The sequence below is a fragment of the Achroia grisella genome, unplaced genomic scaffold (genome assembly GCF_030625045.1).
Source record: "Achroia grisella isolate CSIRO2021 unplaced genomic scaffold, CSIRO_AGI_Agris_v1 utg1245, whole genome shotgun sequence".
NCBI classification, from domain to species: domain Eukaryota; kingdom Metazoa; phylum Arthropoda; class Insecta; order Lepidoptera; family Pyralidae; genus Achroia; species Achroia grisella.
Window position 1 is genome coordinate 1,157,762 of NW_026712606.1, and position 27,385 is coordinate 1,185,146.

The window sequence follows — 27,385 nt, forward strand, 5'->3', positions numbered from 1 at the left end:
AAGATGTGTTGTACAAATAAATAATAAGATACGGCTTGCTGCCTGCCTGCTTTAAACCAAATGCTATACATATCCTCATTTATTCTATTCCATGTTAATTGTACGTCACTTTACATGACCTTATTCGATGCTGGGGTTACAATAATACTAGTGATTAAAGTAGTTACTATATAGAAATTGATAGCGTCGCCATGACAGCGGACTGGCGCCGTGCCAATGTACGCTGTCTTTCCCCTATAAACGTAAATTTGAAAAGTACAGCACTGGACACGAGTAATAAAATACTTTACTTTTCATACACTAATAAGTAAATGGCATAAAACTTTACTTTCTACTAAATATAGCTTTATAACTTTTTGAAATTGTATTTAAACTGTTATCAAATCTTTAGAATTAATTCTTGTTACAGTATATAAAAATTGTATAATTGAACAAATGTAGGTATATGAAAAATGAGTAAGTAGAAAAATATTCCAATGTAGTTTATGCCATGGATGTGAAATGATTATAATGACGATAGACAGATGTTGCTAACAGAGTTCTTCAAAGTTACACCCTACAAAGTTTGATATATTTGCTGGCAGAATTATAATTAATTATGGTCCTGTATCACAATATAATTCTGCCAGTAATAATTACAGTATATATGTAAATAAAACTAAACATAAAATTTTGACTGCCTCGGTGGTCTAGCGAAACAAAAACAATAATCTATCTACTTGTATCAGTTTTCTAGTCACCAATAACACACGCTCTGCTTAGCTGGGGACAATGCAAATTTGTCATGGCGTTTTTTATTGGATGATAATAGAATACTGCACCGATCTGCTTTGCGTATATCGAACGTTGATGAGACATCAATAGAGGATGATAGGACGAACATAGAGTCAAGTTAAATAGCCTATCGTGGCGAGATCACCAGGAATTAACCGTGATAATTCCAAGGTGAACTGCGTTACAATCTACCTTATATTGATACAAATGTAGGCCCCATTCCCCATTATTAACAATCCCTTTCCTCCTTTATATTCTGTTTTATACAGATTTGACGTTACTCCTTGAAGCAGGTGTTCAATGACAGCGTAATAATTATGTTATGTTTTTGTTTAGGTTATTCAATATTCAGTTCACATAAGTTTATGGCGTTCTCTCAAGGTTTTTAGCATTATACCGAAGCGGATACATTGTTTTGTACTATATATTATCTAGTTAGTAGTTACTAATATTTATTATGATTGACTGCCTTCGAAACAGACAAGTTTCTTGTTAAATGAGTTATTACGTTCATATATTAAATTAAATTTTATCTATGACTTCATGCCCTTGCAACAAGGCATATTTTATAATGTTTTCAATAATATTGCGACTTTATCTAAACATAACTTTTATTTAAACTAGTGCTCTGATAGCCAGGCATAACTTTACATACTCGTAATATAATCTAATTAAATTTATATTATGATTTAATAGCTTAGATATTTATATAAAAAAGACAGTATTTTGCTCCATTTTAGTTTTGTTTCAATATATTAAGAGTAAAGGTAGTCTGCTAACTCCATTGCACTTTTATACTAGGTTTACTATCTTTGCAATATCTTATATATACTGCCATAGATATCTAATTATATTTATTATTTATGACCACTATTTATTGCATGCCGATCATCAAGATGAGAAGCAGGCGGTGTGACGCAAACTATAGTCTATGGCGTCATGTAGACACTGGAATTGTAGGTAACCTGCGTATCTATTATATAACATCCGTTATTATAATACTTGTACAACACCAGTAGTCTACGGTAATAATATAGTAGATAATGATTTAATGAATATATTTAAGTTATATTGACTTCGTGTAATTAACACTTTGTTGACAACAATTTATTTCAATTGTAATAATTTAAAAATTACCTCTTGACTAACAGGAGGAATTGATATTAAATTATGATGATGATTAGAATATTTGAAAACAATTTATAAATCTTAATTAATATTAGAAATTTGAAATTGTTGGTCTGTTATATTAGCAATGTTTAAAACAGTAAACTTCTAAATGTATTCGCTTCCACTCTAAAAGGAGGAAGACTTACAATGTTTTAAGATTTAAGACGAATCATTTAAAAGAGACTCTCGAGACGCGTCTCCGAGTGACTTGCAACTGTAATTTCGGAGAATTGTCGTAATTAAGATAACATAGTTAAGTATACAATGCGAGTTGCGACGACTCTATTTCAGTATTGAACGTTCACACCGGACGTATTTAGACTTACAAAAATAAACATGAACATCAAAATGGCATGAAATGTACAAATGAAAGTCTCGTAAAAATGTAAAGAAAATGTTTTCATCTATTTATATATAAGCAAAGGCAAAAGTCCTAAAAATTGATCAACCGAAACAATTTCTTAAATCTGAGCTAATCCAATAACGTACGATTAAAGTAATTTAAGGACGTAATTTAATAGTTGTTATGACGTAATTTGATAATAATGAAATATTAGTAAAATGTATAAAATGAAAATGACTGAATTTCAAAAGAAATTGCCATTAACATTTAAATCAGATTTTAACTAAAGCTTATTGAATTTAAATTTATTTCTTACAATAGCTACGGTCCAAAAGCACTGCTGCGTAGACAAATAACCCTTATAGTTATAACGTCCCAGCGGCATTGTGGATTTGTGTAGTTACATAGGTCGCAATCCAGTGATTTACTACCCTGAGAGCTCAACCCATAAATAAGATCTTATGGTTGCAAGTTCAAACGTAGATGACAACAAAACTGTACAGTAATCTATTCTATTATTCTTATATCGTCTTCATCGTTAACAAACTTAATTCACACTAAAAACAACTGTTGACTCATCGACTGTAACGTTAAATCAAATATAGTCATTTGTATTATCATATTGTATAGCAAAATGTGTCAATATTCCTTGAAAGTGTTTACTGTCACTGAAGAGTTAGTCATTAGTAATCATTTTCATTCATAATTACTGCCTTATACTGGTACTTTAGAGCCAGGACTATCTCTTATCAATCATATAATTTATGATCGTCAGAAAATAAATAGTAATTTTAATTATTAATCTTTAAGTAGGTACATACAGGGACATTTTCTGGCAATACATAAACCGCTCTCGATGTAAACTTCCCTTTACATAAATAACATCAATTTGTACTAGATTGTCATTGAATACGAGCTTAATGAACCACAATCACTGAGAAAGTTTGGATATAGTTTATAAGAGCCTGCGATACACAAATTAATTATGTTTTCGTGCTTTTATAGATTTCCATTACTATTTCTTTTATGAAACAACTTGAAATAACTGTAATAATTAAATAAATTTTAGATTTTAGTAAATGTAGAATAAATCTAATAGTTCCTTAAAATTTATGGTGATTTTACTTGTGTTAATTTTCAAAATATTGAATGGACACAGGGCCAGAGTAATGCACTATTTCCATTAATATTGTGTTTCGCAATTCACCTCACTCCGCGTGTTACAATGCTGTTCTCTTTACCAACCACTCTGAGTGGTCAGGTAGGTGTTGACGGTTGTGTTTATATTTTTCTTGGAGATTGGACTCAAGTCATGTACCTTTTTAGAATTGATAGAGTTAGTGCCATATTAATTTCACCTATATAATTTTTCGTCTATTGAAATTTCTGAATTATTACAATATCATTTCTATCATTTACGTACATAAATTTTGAAGACGTTGTGGAACATTATAGATAAATGAAGCAGTTCATTTTTGTTACAGTATAAATTTCAACCTTAACATTATCATTACAGAAAAACGTTTTTTTATTTTGCTATGAAATATGACTACCTCCATAAACATGAAACGTTATAGGCACTTATTATAATAAAAATGCTTTGCGTCAAACTATTTTTTGTGAAAATAGGACAGTATATTTGGCAATAATGATCCACTAGGAACTTGGCAAGGGTGCATCAATAAACTTTAACAAGATGGCTCATAAAAAATAACAAGATTCAGATAACAGACCATTCATAATATTGGTAATATTTATGTTTTGTTGATATAAAGGTGAAATGATCTGCTGATCCCAATAACTCAGTTATCGAAATTGGCGGTACATTATTATAACTTATACTTTAATAATAATAATTACAACATTATTATTATAGGTAACTAGTAGACATATAAAATCAGTAATATATTAGGTTTAAAGTTATGGTAAGGGCTAAATTAGCTAATAAAACTATTAAATCATAATTATTAATAAAATAATTAAATATAGAATACGGAATAATTGATTTTTACAAAAACCAATCTTTACATGCTCCCTGTCGCTGGCTGTATGGTAAGATCTTTTAAATCACCCAATTATTTTAATGCAGTTTTCAGCAATAAATAGAGAGATTCAAGACGAATATTTATATTTATATGTATAATTGTATAATATGCCGAAAAGTAAAACAATACAAAGATTTGTGATGCACCCGTTCGAAAACCGTACACTTGTTTTTTGTTACATATTTGTTCAATAACAGAAATTTTCAACTGTACTTCTGAGAATAACTGCTAAAATAACTTTTCAAATACGTCTCCGGAGTGATGTCAAGTGTTAGGTATAAAATTGTGATTGGAAAACTCGAAGGGTGTGTCTAGGGACAGGGTAGCTTAATAATAAGGGGATTGGGAATATAGTGTAAGTTCCATCATTCTTTTATCATTTCAAATTCGCTTTTTGAATTTATATCCACTGTGAATTTGCAGATTAAAATAATTAAAAGAATGAAAAGATTAAGTAAGTTATTAATATTTGGCATCTTAGTATACAACTTTATAAACGTTCACTTCATTTTAATTTGAGAAAATGACATTGAAGATGACGTTCGATTACTATTCAGGAGAAGAATTAACTAAATTATTATTATCTACTATATAAATCTTTTAACAATTTTATTTCTCATCTCCACTAATAAACTTTTTAATATTAGATATAGATGTCCGGCATGTACACACAGTACGGAGTTTTATACATATTTTAATGCAATAAAAAAATTCGTCACTAAATTTTTATGTGTTCAATTTAATACAGTAAAAATAACTGGCATGTTTGTTAAATAAAAAAATGCATACTTCTGTCAAAAGTAATATAAACAAGAAATTTTACGTAATTATATTTAGTATTTTGTAAAAGGTTTTTTGTGGTTAAAGTTGGGTAGTTACAAAGTCCAAAATGACATTCGAAGGCGTATTCCCAAAACGACGACAATTGCCAAAACTTATGGCATGCATGACGAAAACTAGTTTGGAGAATATGAGAAATAAAGCACTTTTTGGTTTAGACGTCCTTGACGCAAAGGGAATACGAAGGTTAGTTTCTGCACTCACATAAATGAATACTATCTAGTATGCATCTTAATGTATCTATGCATGTACATATATATATATTCGATTGAAGATCAATCGCAGAGATTTGACTCCGGATGAATTTAGACCAAGTGAACGAGTCCTAGATTAATCTTTTGTAGTCCAAATTTTTACTGACTTCAAAAAGTAAGTAACTTAATTACAGACGAAAGTTACCTTTACACGAATGTTTAATATTAGAACTAAAAGAAGCGGGCTACATTGAATCGTCCGATTACTTACAAGACCTTATTTATGACAATATGCAGTTACTGGCAGAAGATGATATAGGTATTGTTGTTGACCTGAGAAAAAATTTTGAATATCTACACCACATTTCGAATGTTCTACAAAAGGCTGAAAAACAAAGGGATAAAGGTACAACATATTTTATTATTTAATAATATAATAGTATTGTACTTTTAGATTGTTTGAGACCATGTCAAAAATCATTATATTAGATTACGTCTAATGGTTTTTGACATCGACCCCAAAGGTAGTGAATTTAATTCTGTACATCAAATATTTGATGATGGTGGAAACATTGGTAACAAACTGTCAGATTGGATTATAAATATGTATTAGCTAAATGTAGCATGTAACCATAATACTAATAGTTAGCAATATGACTCTGACTGTCCCATCTGGAATAATAGTCATGAATCTTCACGACTGTGTAAAAAAATATACCTTATTTACATGTTACAATCCTTTATTATAAAATGTTCATTTGATATATTATTCGTAATTCCAAATTGATTTCCAATTCTATGTAACTAAATATATGACAAGTAATACAATATCCATATAAGAAACATTACACCGCTCACCCCAATGTTATCAAACAAAGAGAAATGGAATGGATTTATGTTCCTAAGAAATTTATTACTGTAACATATACGTAAGTTTAGTTCAGATTCTAGGAAAATTGTGAATGACATAGAGTTTGTAAAAGATTCTGATAATGAAATTTCAATGTTTGTATACTAGAGCCCGTCTTTGTATAAAATCGTCTACGTGTGTATTTTCTTGCTTATTTCTAATGAGAAATTACTATTTTTCAGTTTAAAGAGTAAAATGATAATGAAATTACATGTACGAGCATAATACACTATTATTCAAAAATAACAATATTCTGTAGACATCACAATAAATGTTGTGATTTAAGAGATTCCTAATAATCATGACGTAGTTAGTTAGAGTAGACGTCCATCAGATGGTCATACAGCCATTTCAGGGGTTATTTTCAAAGTCAGTACGTACATATATCAGTAACAATATGTAAAGGTGAGACTAATGTAAAGGCCACATCACAAACTCATATAATATCATATAGTACTTATAATATTTCTATTACTCCTACAGTAGAGTATAATGTATTGTTTTCATGCAATAAATTTAATAGTAATGACAACCAATGGACGGAATCAACCACAGCTTGCTATGCCTTAAGACACACGGAATGTGTTTATTTATACCAAGGACCATTCGGAACAAATATTTGAAAATTTACTCCAATATTTACATTGGTCCCAACTGTCGACCAACGATTATATAACACTACAAGACATTTTTTGTGCCATTTCCAGGAAATACAAAAAAAGAATGCCTAGAACTTCTTAGCTTGGCCATGTATTATGCAGAACAAGGAAAAGGTATTTTGTGGCTGGCCGAGAAGTTCTATTTAGCGTCCATTGCTGTATCGAGCCAATACCTAATAGATGGCGGACGTCAGAAAGGATGCTGCAAATATCATTACGCAAAATTTTTACTTGACAAATGTTAGTAGGTATTTGCATCCTGTATTTTTAAAGTTTCTTATATTCCATCACTAGTACACTTGCTTTCCTAATAAATATGACATGTATGAGATTGAGTTCAAATTAATAATCGAGTTATGTAAAAGAGTCATGGTTATTGGAATGATGATGATTTCACTTGAATATATTTTTTTATTATAACTTTTGAATAATATTACCATTAAAATGAAATTACAGATCGAGTTGGGCATGAGTGATAGATAGTTTATGAAAATAATAATGTCACTATTTATGTACATCTAACCCGTTTGTTGTTATATCTACTATATATAAAAATAGTATCTATAAAAATAAAATAGTATAATATATATAGTAGATATATTAAACCTGCTTTTAAGTACTAGATAACTATATTTATGTAACAACGATGTAACATATTTATACATCAACCTGTTAGTTTTACTTTATCTTTAGTTGCAGAAGCAGATCCAGAAGAACCATTTGTAATATTAACCGAAGTCAGAGATAGTGCAATTGGGAAGGTATGTATTAAGTAATTATAGTTATTGTAATACCTCAAAATATCCCCACTTAAGTCAAAGACAGACAGACAAAAATGTTAAAAAATGTTATTTTGGTGTATAAATAACATTTTTTAACATTTTTGTCTGTCTGTCTGTCTGTTTGTTCCAACTACCACACTTAAGTGTTAATATGAGTCATTATTCGTCGACTTCAGCATTCTCTCACTTCATTATCTATACATATAAATAAAATTGGAGTGTCGATTTTTTAAATTTGAAATAACCATTTTTTATTACATGCGTATGTAATAAAAAATGTTATTTATACACCAAAATAACATTTTTTAACATTTTTGTCTGTCTGTCTGTCTGTTTGTTCCAACTAATCTCTAAAAAGACTGGACCGAGTTCGTTGGGAGTTTTTTTGGTAGGTAGCTGATGTAATAAGGAGTAACTTAGGCTTCTTTTATTTTAGAAAAATAAAGTTAAATTGCACGCGGACGAAGTTGCGGGTATAACTAGTTATTAATATAATTAAGAATTATGTTATGGTAAATAAGGTATACCTATCTATGACGTTGCGACTAGGTTGTACTAGCCTTGGTGAGCTCGTGTCTCAACTAAACGCGTAGTTTAATAGTTGTACGTATGCATTCCTGCGTAGGTATATCTCTTTGTATTGACCTGGATATTTTCTGGATAGAGTCTATATAAAATATTTTTTCAGATCTTTAGTACCTATCCATAACAAAAATTACTAAATAATTAATGTTGATGCAATTAATCAATATTTAGTATTCTAGAACAGACATGGATATAACATAAAATGTATTTATTTAACTTTCATTGTCTTAATACATTTTCCACTAAACCTAATTTTATTTCCCATACTAACTTTCTTTTAAATCTTCGGTGACTATAAACTTTTACTACGTGAGGTCTTTGTCCTTTATTTTTAGGGACTTTTCTCCTAATTAGAGGGTAAAAGGTTTTGGCAGTTAGGTACTGATGAGGTTGCGGTAATCTTGACGCTACTCTGTAGAATATAGATATTTGAGGAATGCAAATAGGATGTTGTATAACGAAATAGGTTTTTAAAATAACCGATTAGGTACCTAGTATATTACTTATCTACTGATATCTTATTTGTATTAATATATTTAAATATACGAACAGTTATAATATTATTAGTAGTTACAACGGACGATATTTTATACATCGCCATCTAATCCCAAACAAAGTCGACTTCAATTACATACATATTACCTGAACATGGAAAACACCTAAACCAATAGAGAAAATCAAACCAATAAATGTAAAGTCTATTGTGGGGGAATCGAATCCGTGACCGTCACTTGGCGTAGTAGTCATCCATTGAAGACGACAAAAATCTAAAACAAGATTAATTTAATGTTATTTATTTGTAGAACTGGTTACTGTACGAAGCTGAAAATGAGGGTGATGAAGTGCCATCAGATACTGTATTTTCAGCCACTGCCTTACAATTGCATAGAGTATTATTAAGTAAAGCCAGAGCAGTCAGAAAGATTGATCCAGCCAAAGCTGAGAGGCTTTCACGACTAGCTGAAAGAAGAGCAAACGATGGTTGATATTTTTTTTTATTCTATAGTATCAATCAATAAAAAAAATAGTAAAATGTATAAAATGAAACTATAGTTATAGTTAACTTATTATGAAAATTATTTCACTTGATAGAAAAATAAAGGCTAATATTTCTATTAAAAAATAATTATTTTCACAGTAATCATACTTAAGTGAAAGGCGCTGTGAGATGTTAATAATTAGATAAATATTTGAGAAGTCAGCTGTTTATAGCTGTGATTGAAAGCTAATCAGCTTTGTCGACTTTGTTATCTAAAGGCACAATAATCATAATATTATCAACTACAACCTCAACACTAACGAAATCCCTTGGGCTTAAATTATAAAGGCTCACTTATTTATGCCTCTGGTATCAGCTTATATTGGCGTACATAATTATTAAGTAGATACTTGCACCTATAGAATAGTTAAAATGAACTGAAACAATATTAACATAAATTTAAAACATGTAACTTTTAACGAAGTAATACGTTAAAAGTTGTAATAATAAATTTTTCTACATTTATAGAAATAAATATATCCTGACCGATATATCTATTAACTTTAGGAGCACAGGTTACCGAGCTGCGTTTTACCGAGCTCATATAAAAATCAGAGTAATAAATTCTATATTACTTTTAAATAAATGGAATTGGAAACTAGTCAATAGATCACCTGATTGTAAGTGATAACCATCGCGATACTCATGAACATGACTACAGACATCAGATCCAGTGAGGAGGGATTGTTAAGCCATATGTTGTTCATGTGGTACATGTAGTACGTTCTTTGTATTATTTTAACCTGGAAATATGTGTTATATAAGAACACATTATTAATAGTATTTTATCAAACGAACTAAAAGGAGGATCTGCGAACTACATTATCATATGACGTCCTGACAGCGCCCGTGCGGGGGACTAAGATGGAATGCCTCTTAATCTGTAATTTTACTGTCTTCAACCGAAACTTATCTTACAAGGCAAGCTATGTGGCGCAGAAATTTATGAAAATGAGGCACCCAAGTCAATGGCTTTTATAAAGTAAACTTTCGTATAATACTATACGTAACATTAGGTTTCGTTTTGTTTCCAGCTAAACAAACGAGCAAAACAGCTGAAGCCATCATCGAGATAGGTATTTGTCAATTAATGATGAATAACCTGAATAATGCCCAGAAAACTTTCGACAGAGCATATAAGATTCATACGGAGAGTAACAATATTGAAGGTTTATGTGAAACAAGAATGCACCTAGCCGCTGTAATGCAGAGGTTTGTACTCGTAGTATATGTACATCTTTTTACTGATGCACGTTAAGTTTGTAACGTTAATTTAACTAGGGTTAATTATTAATATACTAAATATTTATTTATCACCCTTTTTATCCCATCCATCCTTCTTTTTGGTTCACACCAAAAAAAGGACGATGAAGAAGAAGGATGGATGGATGACGCGGTCGACATAGTTCTTAACTAAACTTAATGTTTTATTAGAAATTTTAGTTTGGTGTTTACTTAAAATTATTATTTTTACAATTCTACTAGATATTCAATTGGAGTAGGTACTAAGTATTCCCTTTACAGATTAGGCGAGCATGAGAAAGCAGCGAAGTTGTTAACAGAAATGGGCGCCTTGGCGATGGAACATAATCTCAGACGACAGTTGGGAAGAGCTTTGCATCTCCTTGGAGAACTGCATCTTAAGAGAGAACGGCCGGAACTTGGCACACAATATTTATCTGAAGCCTTCGCTTGTTTCATGGGTTTTGGTTTCCATAAAGTATGACCATTATATTCAACTACTACTATTCCTAAGATTAAACTTACTATACTACAAGCCAAGAATTGGTTATATCATAAAACATAAAACTATAGAAGTACACAAAATACCACTTAATAGTATCACTATTTTACGGCTACTAGTATATTAAAGTTTGAATAAAAAATACATTGGTCCATCTTTTTACTTAGGGGTATGAAATATAGTTTACGTTCTATTTTTAGACCTACTGAATATACACACAAAATTTCATGAGGAGCAGTCATGACGTATACGTGAATGTTATATTAAATTAGTATACTAAAGTTATTTGTGTGATATGGTCATCGGATAAAGGATTTTCAGAAATTCCCACGAGCCTAGATATAACGGATTTCAGACGTAAGCCGCGGCAAAAGTTCCTTAAAAGATATAAAAGGTTGAAAGTTTTCGGAAGAACTTGTAGGGACAATATGAGTATAAAAATTCGGGTTGTACGGGGAAATCATATCGAGTCTTAGCTATCGTACTTGGAACCTGTCTAGATTTAACATTAGTCATTTAATGATATTGTTTTTGTGAGACAACTTATTGGATTTAAATTCATATAACATGTATCTTCAACATACATAAACGATCTCTCATTATAATAACAACTGCATACAGTCTTGTCAAACATCATTGTCGCATATAATTTTTAAGTTTTCCTCTTCGTTAATAATGATTGTTATAAGGGATTATAGTTGCATGGTATATTTATGTAGGTACAATAATTTTGGTCTTTGTACAATAAGTTTGTCTTCCGATACTACTTAAAGATAATAATAATAAATAACCCTGAATAATAACCACAGCGCCACGTAAATAATGTCCTACGGTAAGCAGAACTTGTGTTATGGGTACTAGACAACTGATATAAATACTTAGATATTTTTTTGTAAATACATACATACTATACATAGAAAACACCCAGACCAGAATGATATACGTCGCTCACGAATTTCAGACGATCTCAGACATGTAACGATTCCTAATACTGTTTTCCTATAATACCGGTACCAACTTCTGCAATACAATGATATGTATTTACGGGCACTACTGTTTGTATTTATTTTGTTATAGATGAATATGAAATAGTGTACTTGTCTGTGCTAACAGTATACGCTAAAGAGGTAGCGTGGAACATGATTAGATAAGCATGAGGTCAGGTCAGTAGTGCAAATTCTTCTTAACTTAGGACTAGATGGCACTGTGTAAATTGTTGAGGATTATTGTTATTTATTTATGTACTAAATTGTAAATTTATAAAACTACTATAACGATGTATTTAATTACAGTCAAACTCTGTATTTGATATGAATATTAATACTAAAACTGAGGGAGTCTTTATATACCAGACTCATAAAAGTGAGATATATGAAGAAGAAGCAGAACAGTCACGACTTATGATGGCAATATCAGCAGGTAAGAATTTTTAGTAAAATTGTAAATAAATATCAATACTGTTTTATCCAAAAGTAGCTTTTTTCAAACTATACCTACATATAAAATGGGTTTGAGTGTAGAAGGCGAGAGTATAGACCGGCTGAACTCTTGCTTGACTGATGCGGCTTTAATCTGAGGTTACCACTAGAGAATCGAGCTCCGATTGAGGCTATCGTAATTTCGATGCCCATTTGAAAGAGATAGGGGATCGATCGGAAGAGATCAAAGTGTGCTGAGTATACTATGAGTAGGTATTAAAGAACAATGGATATATACATATTTTTGTAAATAGAATAGAAAATCATTTATTCAAATAAACTTACATTGAAGCACTTTTGAATAGTCATTACATTTTTTTAAACTACCGCTCATTCGGAAAGCTGTGTCATCACAAGAAGAACGAGCAAGAAACTTGCGTGTTGCTCTTTTAAATAATTTTATTATTACTTTACATTTTTAAGTTTAAGTGTGTGAATACAAACCACCAATTAGCACTAATTCAATTAAATACTCAAATAGAAAAAATATTGAATATATAACCAACTGGTTAAACAATTAATAAGAGGAAATCAGTCATAGTGATTAGAGCAGACCAGTCCCTACAAGCAGCACCCATTCACGAGTATGACGGATGAGCCAGTCATCACTGCGCTCGACCATATTTTAGGGAACGCAATGACCCGGCCCACCACGTCGCCACAAGTTTGGACATTTTAATGAGCATGACTACTCGAAACACTAGACCACATCAAAGCTACTTACAATTGCCATCTGATAGTTATAGTATTCAAATTTTACATAAGAATGCATGCGGCAATCAATACAAAACCGCTACGCTTTCATATTTCTAAAATAATTAAATCAAGAAAACAATGAAAAAAATAAATTATAACGTTGTATGCTAATAAACTAATTATTTACTTGATTGTTGTCATCTATGAATTCGTATATCCTGTAATAGGCTTTCTTACACAAAATTTGTTTAATATAAGATTTGAATTGCCTCTCTGTCAGATTTAGTGCAGATTCTGGTAGTTTATTATAAATTCTTACGCAATTACCGTAGAATGAATTACTGATTTTGTGCAGAAGGCATATAGGTAAAATTTGCTTATTTTTATTGCGTAAGTTTCTACTTGTACAGTCTTTGAGATTTTTAAAACTCTCCAAGTTCTTCCGTGTATACTATGTAATATGTAATACATTAAATTTAATTAAATGTACGTTAATGTACATTAAATAAAAAAATATATAATTACATATAATATAGAACACGTGTCTTAATTCATACATACATATTTATATACATTATTACTGCAACAATTTGAAATTATAATTGTCATACTAATAATATGCATGACTTTTAAATTATATGCTTGGTCATGTACGTGCAGAAAATATAATTAACATTATCATCTAAATAAATATAGACTATACATTGTAGTGTTACTTGGAAAATTAACGAAATCAGTACGATGTAATTTTCAAATAGAGACAGCATATTTTACAGTAATTAAATTGAAAAATCAACAGTCCTTAAATCGTTTTATATTATAAATGCAAAAGTAATACCATTTGTTATTTGTCTTACTTTTTAATATACTTAGTGGTAGTTGGTAGTTCCTTATTTTCACGACGTGAATTTGAATTGTGTTGCGAGGACAGTCGTCATGGGTGAAGTGAATAATATATCAATATGTGTTAAGATAAAAAAGAAATAGCATAGAAAGCATAGAAATATAATATAAGAAAAGTACTTACCAAGTCTATTTTCATGACAGATCACTTATATAATATAAACTTATAAAACTTATAAAATATAAATAAATAATATATTTACAATTAAATACTACGGTTGAAACAAGGTAAATAGTAAAATATATATGATACCAAGGTCAAGAACTGATGGCCGAGTATTTCAACCTTATAAGAGAAGCAGGAACCTGTTCAATAGCGCAAACAAAAACAATAGACTGGAAACTATCTAAAGTGGGCTGGTGGGTAAAGAGGGGACACCACGACTTACTACCCTGTCTTTGTCCTATTCACCATAGAACTCCATTGGATGCTCTTAGGTATGTCATCATAAATTGCGTTACGTTTTGTATTTAATGTACTATAAATGTCGGTAGGTATTATGATATATTTGGAGAATAATTATAATAACTACTACAAAGAATCTTCTTTGTAGTAGTTAATATTAAAGAATAGTTATTTTGTCCAAAATCACGGTGGAAACTGTGATCATCACAAATGCATGACATTTCTGCTTCCACTAAGATTTTGGTATAACATATGACATATTATTAGGTACAGTAAACCGTACGTATACGAACCGAACGTACGTATATGACGATAGAATGGGTAATAATTATATTAAAGTTTCAATTCTTTTGTAAGCAAAGTTATTTAAAAATAGACATAATTTATATTTTCTGTATGTAGTTTTCTTCTTTGATAAATAAGCTAGCTTTTTATCGAATGAGCCGTACACTTATTCATCAATCTAATCATACAAAAATACATATTGTGATTAAATTAAATTTGTATATTTACAAATTATGCTGTTATGCTATATATTTATTTGATTGACTTAATTGCATAGTTACAGAATAAATTATTGAAGTAAATAAACAAAAATTAAAACGTTACCTTCATTCAGGTATTTCTTTATTTTAAACTATTAAAAACTTAATCAATTCATTTTCCCGTAGAATTCAATTGGAGGTAAAGGAAGCACTAATATTGGAGAAAATTCAATTAGAACATTCGGAAACAAATGCAATGCTTGGTAGGATGAGCACTGTCGAAGATATCCGTATGCTTCGAAGTAGCTATCAGAAAATTGCATAGTGCCAAATTAGACGTGCACTGCATACATTACTACCAATGACTTTAAAAACAGTATTACTTTAGTATACGAAATTTATACTGTTTTTTTTCGTTTGCATATTCTATATATTTAAATAATGTTATTTTTTTATCTGATGTAATATTGGCATCACACAAATAGAATTAAATAAATGGAAAATTCAATTAGATGTAATATTTCTAATACAATATATAAAAATAAAAACCGTTACATTTATAGACGTTTATTTTCATATCTTATTCAAAAACACAAAAATATTTATGTACAAAACTTTCACCAACTGAACCATGTAAGACAAAACATCATGTTCTGCCCTTTATAATTATATAATAGTAACAATACCTAATCTTAATCAGTACTGGCATCACAAATAAAATTTATGATTAGAAGTGCTTTCAGAAAAATGAGACAATAAAGAGTACTTTACGTTAAGAAGCTTTGGCAGACCTCTTGCGGGGCGCGAGTTTAACTTTAAAGCCCTCAGCACGTTTCAAAATAATGTCGGCTTGTAATTGGAAGTCTTCCTCTTTCAAGTCGGAGTAGACTCGGAAATTTCTGAGTATAGTTGATAGAATAATTTTCAGCTTCAACATGGCATATTTTCTACCTGATTAAAGAAAGAAAACTTTTATTAGGAGCACATTAACTTTATAATATTTTTTATCAATAACTCAGTTATTTTAAAGAGTCATCATAGTAATATATTTAAAACTAATACGCAAAATATTGTAATTAAATATAGTCATAGCTTTTAGTTGTCTTTAAATGAAAATATGTACCAAAACATATTTTATTTGGGACTAATTAATGCCCTCTAATATCGTCGCGACATATTGATTGGCTGGAATAAAAATTATCCTTTTCCATATCAAATACTATGTAAGTATATTGTAGGTGTACGGTAAATTACACGAGTAATTTGTTAAGTTATTTAAGAATAGTAAACAAACAAACAATTATCAAATAAATAAAATATAGATACGCGATGCCGAAGAAGGGCCGTGGTACTGTGGCCATATTGTACATACATTACGCAAAAAGGCATAGGTGCATATATACTGTACTGTACTGTGCGTACTTATTATTTATTAAATGACTTACCCACGCAACTTCTAGGTCCGGCAGAAAAAGGTACAAATGCATAATAATGACGGTCAGCAGATCGCTCAGGTAAAAAGTTGTCCGGATTAAATTTATCAGGATTAGGATAAATATCTGGTCGACGATGTAACTTGAATGTTGTGACTACCACAGTAGCACCTGCAGGAATTTTCTTGTCACAGGATGCTATGATAACAAAACATATGAAATTGTTAGTCAAGTAAAAAAAATCAAGACTAAGTTTTATTAACGGCTTAAATATTCATATAAAATCACCTAGAGGAACATCTTGTTTGAGTTCACGAGCAATTATTGGAACTGGCGGATACATTCTGAGTGTCTCCATCAAACACCTTTCCAAATATTTCATTTCTAAAGTATCTTGGAAAGTTACAGGGCGATCTGAATCTCCGAAGATCTGGTCCAATTCTTCTATTACTTTATCTTGAATATCTTGGTGTATACCCATCATCGACAAGAAAAAGCTGCTACCGGCAGCAGTAGTATCGTGACCCTAAAATTATAGATTATTCATATTAATATGTAGACTCATAACAATATACAGAAGACATATTTAGCTTTCATTTGTATAATATTTACCTCAAACATAATTGTATCCACTTGTTCTTTTATTTCATCGTCAGAAAGAACAACTCCATTTTGTGAACTTTCTAAGAGTAAATCTAGGAACGCTAAACGCTTCTTTTGACCAACATCATTATCCTCAACGTCCAAGTCATCTTTGAGACCAGATGACTGACCAAATGATAAGCCTTCAACTGATGTTGTTTTATTAGGCAGGGCATCATGTACCCCATTAGCACCATTTGTAGTAGCAGTTATTTCATTAAGTAAGGATGGTTTTTTCCCATTTTTATACTCTTCCTTCTTCTTTTTAATTACCTGTAAATAGTATAATGATATTATTCAAAATCCTATATTTTACAAAATACAAAATAATCTTCAAATATTAGAACTTGATTGATTTGTAAGAAACTCTTACAAAATTTAATACTTATTATACAATATTTTTATTTATATAAATAAAGTGAAAAATGTAATAATGATTTACCCTTTTCGTTAAGCCATGAATAATACTCAATAGTTTTTCCTGACTTTTAGCATATTGTGTGAAGTTGAAAAGTATCTCAGGCCGTAACCAAATTTTTGTATGTCTCAAATGAAGGATATCGCACATTTTCATCACAGCCATAGCGTATTCAAAACCGCTTTGATCTTGAGTAGTCTTGCTAACTCCCATCGCCGTCTCTGGAATATATACACACGACATTAAAGGGCTCTGGTGTTTGTGTTAGAGAAAGACCTATTAACCTCCACTGTATTTAAAGTAGTTACGTAAGTAGAATAACAATCGACTCTCATAATATTCAGTTGCCCGTTCATGGCGAATATTGGCCATTAGCAGTACGTGTTCGTGCGGGGGGTCGCCAAAATCGGCGGTGTCCTTCAATTGAGTATTATCGAAATATAATTCAGTAAAAATACCTAATGTAGATGACATTTGCTGAAACTTTTGCTTTACTTCACCTTAAGGTAGGCTGTTGAGTAGAATATAATAGAATCTTGAGTAGAATACTGGACAATAGAGTATACTCAAGTTCTAGTTTAGAGTTTGAATCGTTTTAGTAATTTAATCAAGCGAGTATTTTATTAATGCGTACTTGCAATATCTTTACAATTTAAACTTCCTTCTCAAAAAAGTTTCATTAAATTACATAAAAAAATTTCGCTCCATTAATTACTACAAAAATCTGGATATTATGAAGCACCACGTACTATAACTGAGAATATTTAGTTATATAATACCTTAGGACCTTATTTATAAAAAATAAGAAGATAAAACGGAGATGAAGCCGGAGTATATAGATCAACAATGAATTCAAAACTACGCTGTATAAAGGCTAATCACAAAGCCCTTTGTAGAGTAGTATGACGCGTTAAACAGGTTAAGTGAGTTATGATTCCTTTATAAATAATATGCATATTTAAAATACTTTACCTAACTACTATACCTAATTGTATTCCATGAACATATCACGGACGTAATATATATTGCAATTTAGAGGTCTATTTAATTCAAGAATTGTATACAGGAAGTATACAATTCTTGCTAAGTTATTAGAATGTTATATTCTAATTATCTATATATTCACTAAATATGGTAAGTGTGATTCTAGATATGTACTTAATTATGATCAAGATTATTATCTTGACCACACTGTGGTTATATTGTCAGTAGATTGTAATTTTCTAAGACTACTAACATTTTTTTAGTTTTTATTGCCCATGAAGCAATATAATATACATTATTACGTTTATAATATTCTTAAAAATTTGTACGTCAATTTTGCAAACTGTAATAATTATTATTAGCCTTCTGTCAAGAACACCATCTAGTGAACCAGTGACGATTGCCCTGACCTGCGTGTTGTCAGCAGTCCACTAGCTACGTGACAAGACACATAAATTGATCTTTTTATTGCTTTAATTGTGCAAAGACTCCTTGAGCTTGAGCATGTGTCTATGCAGATTTCTTCTTATAATTCTTTGTTTCAGATTTTCCGTAACATAAAGATGTAGTCGTTTTAACATTTTCCTGTTTTGTTCTGGATGAATAGTACTCAAGAATTTAAGATATTCTGAATTGTAACTATGTACATGAGGAAAGCGTTATTGACCACATTAAGTTAAATTATGATCAAAGATTATCTTGGTTTGAACCACATAAAAATAAAATAGTTTTGTATTTAAGTTTCATAAATAACACATGGTAGTTTTCTATAAAAAAAACTTTGTAATAAATACGAAAACAATTAATAAAAACAAAACATAAATATAAATTATAAGTCTATATCAGTAGAGAAGCTTTACCATAAATGAAGGAATCACAAAGCATTAAGAATTTTTAAAATTACTAATTGAAGAATCTGAATTTACTATTTTATTCTTAGTTTGATAAATCTAATAACTCCTATATAATGAGCCAACTACTTTATGTGATTTTGTTTTATCTTTAGTTAATAGTTATTAGACAATATTCCTTAAATACTGCTTAGAAAACGGAAGAAACTCCATAGCTTTTCCTTTTTTAATTTTGTTTTAAATACTATTTTGGTTTTCAAATAAAGCTAAGAAATTTCTGGGTCAACCTACAAACCATCTCAGTTTTATAAACTGTACTTTATTTAAAAAAATATTAAACACTACTTACTCAGGCCATAACATCAAAACTAAAGGTGCATATGGGAAATGATAATTATTTCAAATATTAGTACATAAACACTTACCTAATAAGATTTCTACTGTACATTCACTCATGTAATCGTGACAGTCGAAGGCACCAGTTTCTTTCTTTAGTCTATCTACAACTGCTCTAGAGTTTGCATTAAATAGATCGATGAAACTCTTCAGAACATTTAAGTGGAAAGTAGGAGCAATCAGTTTACGGTGAGAACGCCATTTCTGACCTAGAAGTCAACAGTAATAATTATACATATATGTATATTTAAATATAGGTATATGAGAAATAAATGTTAAATATACTACAATATGACACATACATATTAATATTATTACATTAATAGTTACAACATTAATGTCCCACACGAGTTTCAATGAAAACATACACATCTTGTATTTTATGTGTGTGGAATGTTATGAATATGTTACAGTTACAATTGTATTACAAATATGCAAAACATGAGTATATTTCAATATCTTAAAATCCTACTAGACAAATAAAACCCTATGTTTTAGGAGAAATTCAAAGAGAAAATTTCTCTTTGAATTTCTCTTAAAAACACACGCCTACACAAGAGTAACTAAATTTGATCAAAATTTCTATATAAAAAAAAAACTATTTGAGTAGTTGCTTCGACTTCTTAAGAAGTCGATTGATTGATTGTTAGTATACGCATATATTAAAGCCCATAAAAGTTTATACAAATTGCTAGTTGTAAAGAATGAAATATTGACATTGAAAGTTACGGTGTATTAGTTAGTTGATAGATAGATTAGATGAGCCATCAGTGTGTTTATTTTTCCAGTTGAATATAGAAAATTTGTAGATAAATAATAATGAGTCCCTATTCCATTTGAAAAGTAATACACTTACCTGTACTTATTAGCAGACCATCTCCAAGCCATGGTTTGAAGAATTTATAATCATCTGCTTTATCAATGTGGACATGGCTGCTTAAGATCACTTCCACGTCACGAGGGTCATAAATAAACACTATCAATCTAGGTCCAATCCATATCTTCACTATCCCCTTATCATCAAAAGCGAAACTCTTTGTAAGAAGTTTTCTGAAAATATCTGAAAGAAATAAAGTATGTTTATTATATTTTATGCTACTACTTTTTGCGACGCGACATGTACACACATGTGACCAGGACAAATTAAATACCCAGGGTAAAAAGTAGGCTTTGTCCTTCACTAACCTAAATAGTACGTGTATACCAAATTTGGCAAACTGTGTTAGCCGACCAAAAGACAATTGGTTTAGCTGTTGAGGCGCCAAAAGGTAACAAAATAAGCAGACTCATGTTTTTAAAATACCAGCAGGTATTATGAGTAGTTAAATAAAAATATTAAGTTGATAAGTTAATTGATAGTTCTTTATTAATTGAAATGAAGAGTCATTTAATAGAAATAATGAAACAAAATATAAACATAGTTTACAACGTACGATTAATACTTTTCAACTTTTGAAGTATTGAAGTTTATGCGGAAATATTGATAGATGTAGAAACTTTTAAAAAATAAATAAAATGTATAAGTATATAGATTATTTCAGTACGTTGCAGGGAGACAATTATATAATTAAATTGTTAAGAAAACTTACCAGCAGATCCGCCTGTAAATTCTAACGCATTTCCAACAATAGGCAAGCCTGGAGGACCATCTAATTTTGCGGCTAATTCATAGAACCTTCGTCTAGATATTCTCCAATACGTATACCAAAGTATTATAGCCGGCAGCAACAGAGCATAGAACAGACTGGTGGCCGACCACGTGCTGGAGAGCACAACGTTTTCAGCAGCGTAACTCATCTTCTTAATAAAAGTGACGTTTATCTGTAAACAATTACTCCTATAAGTAATAATAACTTGATTACTTAAACAAAGAATCAGTGTGGCTGTACGATTTCAGCGATATTTTTTTTTTTTTAATAAAAGTTACTCGAATATAAAAATACTTAAAAAGCAAAATGTTATTAGAGCACAATTTTGTTGTGAAGTCTAATTTTACTGCGGAGAATAAAAAATATATGATTAGTTGTAAACATTGCTATTTAAAAATATTATGAGATAACTGTAGGAATTACATTTATATAAAATAAAAATAATTAATATTTTCACATTAATTATTATTACTATTTATCCCTTACTTGTTTAAGAAAGTCGTTGGTATAATGTACCTAAACATTTACGGTACAAGTATAAATAAAAATGAAAGGTAAGACTAACGATAAACGTATGAATATGTATTTTAACAAACTAAGCAATCTAAAAGTGCTTCATATTTCTGTTTTATGTTTTCTACCTCAGTTTCCATTTCAAACTTAAAAGTCATTACTTTGCTTTATTCGATAAGTTAACATGCAATACTTGAATGTAGGAATTTGATATGTATATTATAATAGTAGCTATAATGTAGATGACGCAATAAATATTCCTGGCACATTCATTATTATAAAATATACTATACTAATAGGTGCCTAGCTGAATTAATGACCTTATTAATTCTATGTGGGCCTGTAATAACTGGTAGATTCATGATCAAATCTCAACCTTTATATATACATAGTTATGAATATCAAATGAGTCGAAACAAGAAAAGAGTCCTAATTGTCATTATGTAAAGACAAGTTATGAAAGTAATAATAATAATATATCTGGACAATTCACTTAATCCTACTTAGTCCCCAAGTAAGCAATGCATGTGTTAGTGTATTTTTTTATATACATAGAAATCAGACAGACAGATTCAATCAATCATACTCATAAGTACAAATTTTTATACCGTTCGAGGAATTCAACACCATCTCAGGTAAAGATTTGTTCAAAAACGCATAACACATAACTCAAAACATCAAGCAACTAAATGAAGTTACATTTCTTATGTACGCAAAGATAAATCTCCGTATTTATAAAAACCTAATACTCCTATAAAAATATAATAAGTATATAATTACTATAAGTGAACGGATCTTAATAAAATTTGAAGTTTGTATCACACGTTTTATCTTTTATCTGAATAGGGATGCCTAGTTCATTATGTTATGTTAAAGTCGCAGGTAACAGCCAGTAGAGCTTAGAAAATGTTATATATATTATGACGTACAACTAATGAAAGGAAGTGAATTATGTAAATTTTATTTTATATTAACTACCCTATTGTAAACTTTGCAATTTTACTATTTCGTGTACATTGCAAGCGTTCCTTTGAACTATTCTATTCAAAAGGTTTATGTGCATTTCACTGCTTGCATAGTGTTAAATCACGCAACGTATGCACTTGCGTGTGACTGCCTAACGTAGAGAATGCTTCGTAATCTAAACCTTGTGAATGAAGAATAGCTTACATAGTTTCTAATGTTTCTGCTAAATGATATGTGCAGTATTGCGAAATGTGTTGAATAACATCATTTAAGCTATATTTATGAACAAGCTCTGTGCGGCGATTCTATCCGCGTAAAATACGGGCCATATTTCGCTCATATTATATCCATATTTCAATACTGAAATTTGAATTTGTAACATTCTGTTTTTTTAATAATTTGCCGACTAAATGGCGGAACATTGTAATGTATTTTGATGTCAATACAATGTATAGATTATATGAGAACAATAGGCAATCTGATATCTCAAAACAGTGAACAAAATCCTGGGTAGTAGTAGCTTCGCTCGGATGTTCATAACTTCGTGTGAGCTGTATATATTAACATAACCTATGAAGAATTTCTTAAATAGATGCAATGGTTTTGGAGTTTATTTTCCTCATAACCAAATTTGCTTCCATTCTCTCTTTCGTGATATTTGATAGTTTGTATTTACAAATGTGAAGTTACAACATTTGTTTAAAAGAGCAACAGGATGAGACAACTATCCGAAAGGTCGGTAGAATCTTTCGGATAGCTGCCTCGCTGGCTTAAAAATAAAACAATACTAAAACTTAACTAAAGTGTTAAATTTTAATTTATTTTATTTATTTTTACTTAATTAATTTTTTATTTATAGTAATTTGGAAGTTATATTTATTACATATCAAACACAAGTTAGTATGGAATAGTAGTAGTAGTAGTAACATTAGTTTTAAAAGGGAAAGTAACAAAATGCAAAATATAACCTGTGACCTCGACCTAAGACCAACTTCTCACTACTATGCATATTGGTAGAGATTAATAAATGTGTTTATAATTACATAACTTATATGTTATTGAACCACAAACTGGTTACTGTTACTACATAAAACGTGCTAATATGATCATTAATCTAGTTGAATAACAACTATTTTGACTACGCTGTTAATTTTAGATAACTATATGTTCTATAAGCAGCTACCAAATGTTACCAAAATAAATCTTATGTAACAAGAGTTAATTAATAAGACTACAAATGACTGATGAAAACCTTCCTTGACAAGACGGTACTTTTAAGTCATATGATATGACTACCTTAATTCTGCATTAATTATGATCTTTTTTTGTACTTTAAATGGTTAACTTTTACTATATTGATAAAACGCCAGAATAATTAAATCGGCGTAGAATTAGCGAAGTTGTCTTCGCGAATTCAACTTAACCAATTCACAAAATACACAACAGTAATACAGATGAATAAAAACCCTTCTCAAAATTAATGGGAATTTTATTTTACAAACACAGAAAGGTGTAAGTAAACATATGAATCGATCACATGATGAAATAATATGCAAATATTATACGACTGTGACATTGTTACAGTGACGTAACATGTGATTCCAAAACATTTTGAAATCAGTTAATAAAGTGATTAATGTAACAAGGTACGGAAGCGTAATATATATTATTCAACGTGACTGTACCTACCTACACTGGTTTAAAACTATGTCACAAAGTTATAATGCAATAAGTGGAGCACTCTAAATAGCTGACAAAGAAATGTATGTATAGGTAGCCACATAATGCAATTGACATGACACGTTGCCGAAACAAACAATTTTAGTAACCTATTATGCTTACTAAAGCCTATGAATATCTAAGTACAATGTGCTTTTGTATTAGATTTTTCAGACACTGATCACATTTCTTTATCACTATATTCTGTGTTTTGATAACGTCAGAAGTTTTTTCGTAACTTCTCTCACAGTATCTAATGAAATGAAATCCAACGTAGTAGAGAATTGATTGATGAGAAGAGATTGATAGAAAAAATAGTATAAATTGACAAGCAAAGTTTCTTTTGGTGTCAGCCACATTTAAACTGAGCACATTTAAGGTAAAACTCGGATAATGAATGACGAGACCACGACGTTCTATGATTCCTAATGCTCTATGTAGCATCACTCAATCGTTAGGGTGTAAATATATTGTTCTGAATTAAAACACAAGATAAAATCTCTAAGAAATTAGGAGAACAAAGCTATATTTACATACAATATAGCTTTGTTCTCATGAATGATGCTTAAACGGCTGCACAGTTTTGAATAAAGTTTAGTGCACGGACGGAGCATATCTAATAAGCTTAATTTAATTTTGATGTACATAGTAACAGATAAACACATGAATATTTGGTTAAAATATTTTTAATATACTGTCTATACCAATATTATAAACAGGTAAATGTTGTATGTTTGTTTGTTTAGGGGTAGTCTCCGGTCCTGCTAATCCAGTTTGAAAATTCTTTCAGTATTAGGAAGGCAAATTATCTCTGAGAGTTGCAGTAATTTATAACATCATGTTACGACCAATAGCAGCAATGAAAAAATATTAATTTAGAGTGCGTGCGCTGTGTAAACTGTTAAAGTTACGCAAAAAATTTTATGACGAAGTTGTTCTCTTTTAAAAGTTCGAAAAAAAAGTTCGTAACCGTATACGATTAACCCACTAAATTTTTTAATGGTAATCATATTTCTTCTAAAAAATGCGTTATTTGTGAAGGTATTTTTATAAATATGATTTAAATCGTTATCCATATATAAATGCGTAAACAAATATTGGGCCCGTGCGAAGCCGGGGCGGGTTGCTAGTATGGGAATATGTTGAACTAATATGAGACAGAGAACTTTAATCTTATATTTATCGAGTTTATATTAAGAATAAGTCCCGTTATTCTATTGTAATATATAATAGACATTTATAAGAATAACTTCATACCGTTTTTGTAATTTATACGTCCTGAAGTTATAAATTATAAAGAATTATTATTATTATTAATAATTATTTAATATATTTATTAAAGGCTTTTTACAATGACAAAATAGATATAATTAAATGTAAATTTTTGGAGTAAAAGAGAATTAAAATTAATTGACAATATCTTGTAATTAACTATTTCTATCAGTATAGCTTTAAAAATATTTATTGTTAATAAAAAAGACATACCTATTCAATATTCAATATTTTTTAATCTAATAGATATATATTTAAAGAAAAATATCTATTACTATTAGTATTTATAGTTATAGATGTTTCTATACGCTGCCGTCGCCGAAAATTTGATAGTGAATATGTTATTTATGTTAATCATAAATTATTATTTATTGCATTAATTAATGTATCGTCGAATAAAAGCGATAGGTTTACCAAACGATTACTAAATGCCTTATACAACAAGGTTAATGGAAAATCATTAGCGAATTTGTAACTAAAGTTTCGTTGATCAGCTACCCGTGTATGCTGCTTCGACAGCATTTCACAATACACCAATAGTTCGGTTCGAGTGGCCTAGTTGTCATCACCATTATTGCTACGATTATGTTGCAAAATTTTATACCTATGGGGGATATAAAAAAATGCGTTATTAAAAATATTCGATATTTTATCTATAAAGACTGATTAGTGATTTAAAACTAAATAAAAATATTGCTATTATTTATGTTGAAATTGTTACATGTAGATTTAATGTTTGAAGTTTATTTCAAAATATCAAATTAATTAGTTTGTAGGTATATATTAATTATGTACTATAAAATTTTATCGAAACTTACGGGATAGACAGAAAAAAGGTAACATTAATATTTAAAGATATAAAATTAAAATAATATTTAGATAACTACTATAAAATAAATAAATAAAATAATATAAAATTAATAAATAAAATTTACAATATATTTACATACCTAAAATAAAATAATTTGTTTCCATAAAAATATAAATACACAATAAACGTCACTTAAAACCGCGAGACACAAAAATATATATTATAAAAAACACCGTTTCCTACCTTTAGTAGAAATCAGCCAGCACACAAGGATCGGAAAACTACATTTAAAAAAAATATGTATATTATTGTCAATAAAAGTTGTTCTACTTAATATGTATCGAAACTGCGACGGTGTGAACGCGACTATCCGTATAACTCTCGCGCAACCTCCTATATACATACATCACATCACACCTGCGTCACAATTGAACATGATTACTTACATGTAACAATTAATAAAACTACACATCATATTTATTGAAGATTGAAAAAATAAACATTAAATTCTCAGTACCTACCTCGCAATTGACAATTTTATAAAACAACACACATTTCATGAAAGCTTTGCAATGAAATTTTATAAAATAGAAAAAATTAATTAAGCTCGTCTGCAAAACATGTCATAATTTTTTTTAAGGATTTTGTATTTCGGACGTTATTTTTTTAATACTTTAT

The 27,385-nt window shown here is 29.8% G+C and overlaps 2 protein-coding genes across 3 annotated transcripts; one reads left to right on the top strand and one right to left on the bottom strand.

The window, feature by feature from the left end:
* The first annotated feature begins 5,142 nt into the window (after window positions 1-5,142).
* Window positions 5,143-15,511, top strand: LOC131854833 (uncharacterized). Of its 2 annotated transcripts, none has more exons than XM_059206002.1 (10): window positions 5,143-5,358; window positions 5,561-5,772; window positions 6,984-7,175; window positions 7,629-7,696; window positions 9,106-9,283; window positions 10,376-10,553; window positions 10,866-11,061; window positions 12,378-12,504; window positions 14,420-14,600; window positions 15,240-15,511. In XM_059206002.1, exons 1-10 carry the CDS (start codon window positions 5,222-5,224, stop codon window positions 15,376-15,378), a joined length of 1,608 nt encoding a protein of 535 aa, XP_059061985.1. In that variant the 5' UTR covers window positions 5,143-5,221; the 3' UTR covers window positions 15,379-15,511. The 2 variants fall into 2 exon arrangements, with proteins under 2 accessions (XP_059061985.1, XP_059061986.1); XM_059206003.1 differs by having other exon boundaries at window positions 5,273-5,358; window positions 5,596-5,772.
* A 140-nt stretch (window positions 15,512-15,651) lies between these two features.
* LOC131854832 (cytochrome P450 4g15) lies at window positions 15,652-27,064 on the bottom strand. Its single transcript, XM_059206001.1, has 9 exons — window positions 26,951-27,064; window positions 21,367-21,598; window positions 20,634-20,837; window positions 19,807-19,986; window positions 17,571-17,767; window positions 17,099-17,401; window positions 16,775-17,012; window positions 16,499-16,684; window positions 15,652-16,004 (listed from the first exon to the last, which is right to left on the bottom strand). The coding sequence occupies exons 2-9, from the start codon at window positions 21,572-21,574 to the stop codon at window positions 15,826-15,828; spliced, it is 1,695 nt and encodes a 564-aa protein (XP_059061984.1). The 5' UTR covers window positions 21,575-21,598; window positions 26,951-27,064; the 3' UTR covers window positions 15,652-15,825.
* Window positions 27,065-27,385: the final 321 nt, after the last annotated feature.

Bases quoted from the DNA above. Each gene is read 5' to 3' on its own strand.
- LOC131854833 (XM_059206002.1), top strand. From the start codon at position 5,222: ATGACATTCGAAGGCGTATTCCCAAAACGACGACAATTGCCAAAACTT. The intron at 9,284-10,375 runs GTTGATATTTTT...TTTTGTTTCCAG, and splicing joins TGAAAGAAGAGCAAACGATG to CTAAACAAACGAGCAAAACA. The intron at 12,505-14,419 runs GTAAGAATTTTT...TATGATACCAAG, and splicing joins TATGATGGCAATATCAGCAG to GTCAAGAACTGATGGCCGAG.
- LOC131854832 (XM_059206001.1), bottom strand. From the start codon at position 21,574: ATGAGTTACGCTGCTGAAAACGTTGTGCTCTCCAGCACGTGGTCGGCC. The intron at 17,402-17,570 runs GTAAATCATTAT...TACTATTTACAG, and splicing joins TTCATGGCTTAACGAAAAGG to GTAATTAAAAAGAAGAAGGA. The intron at 17,013-17,098 runs GTAAATATTATA...CTATAATTTTAG, and splicing joins TGGATACAATTATGTTTGAG to GGTCACGATACTACTGCTGC.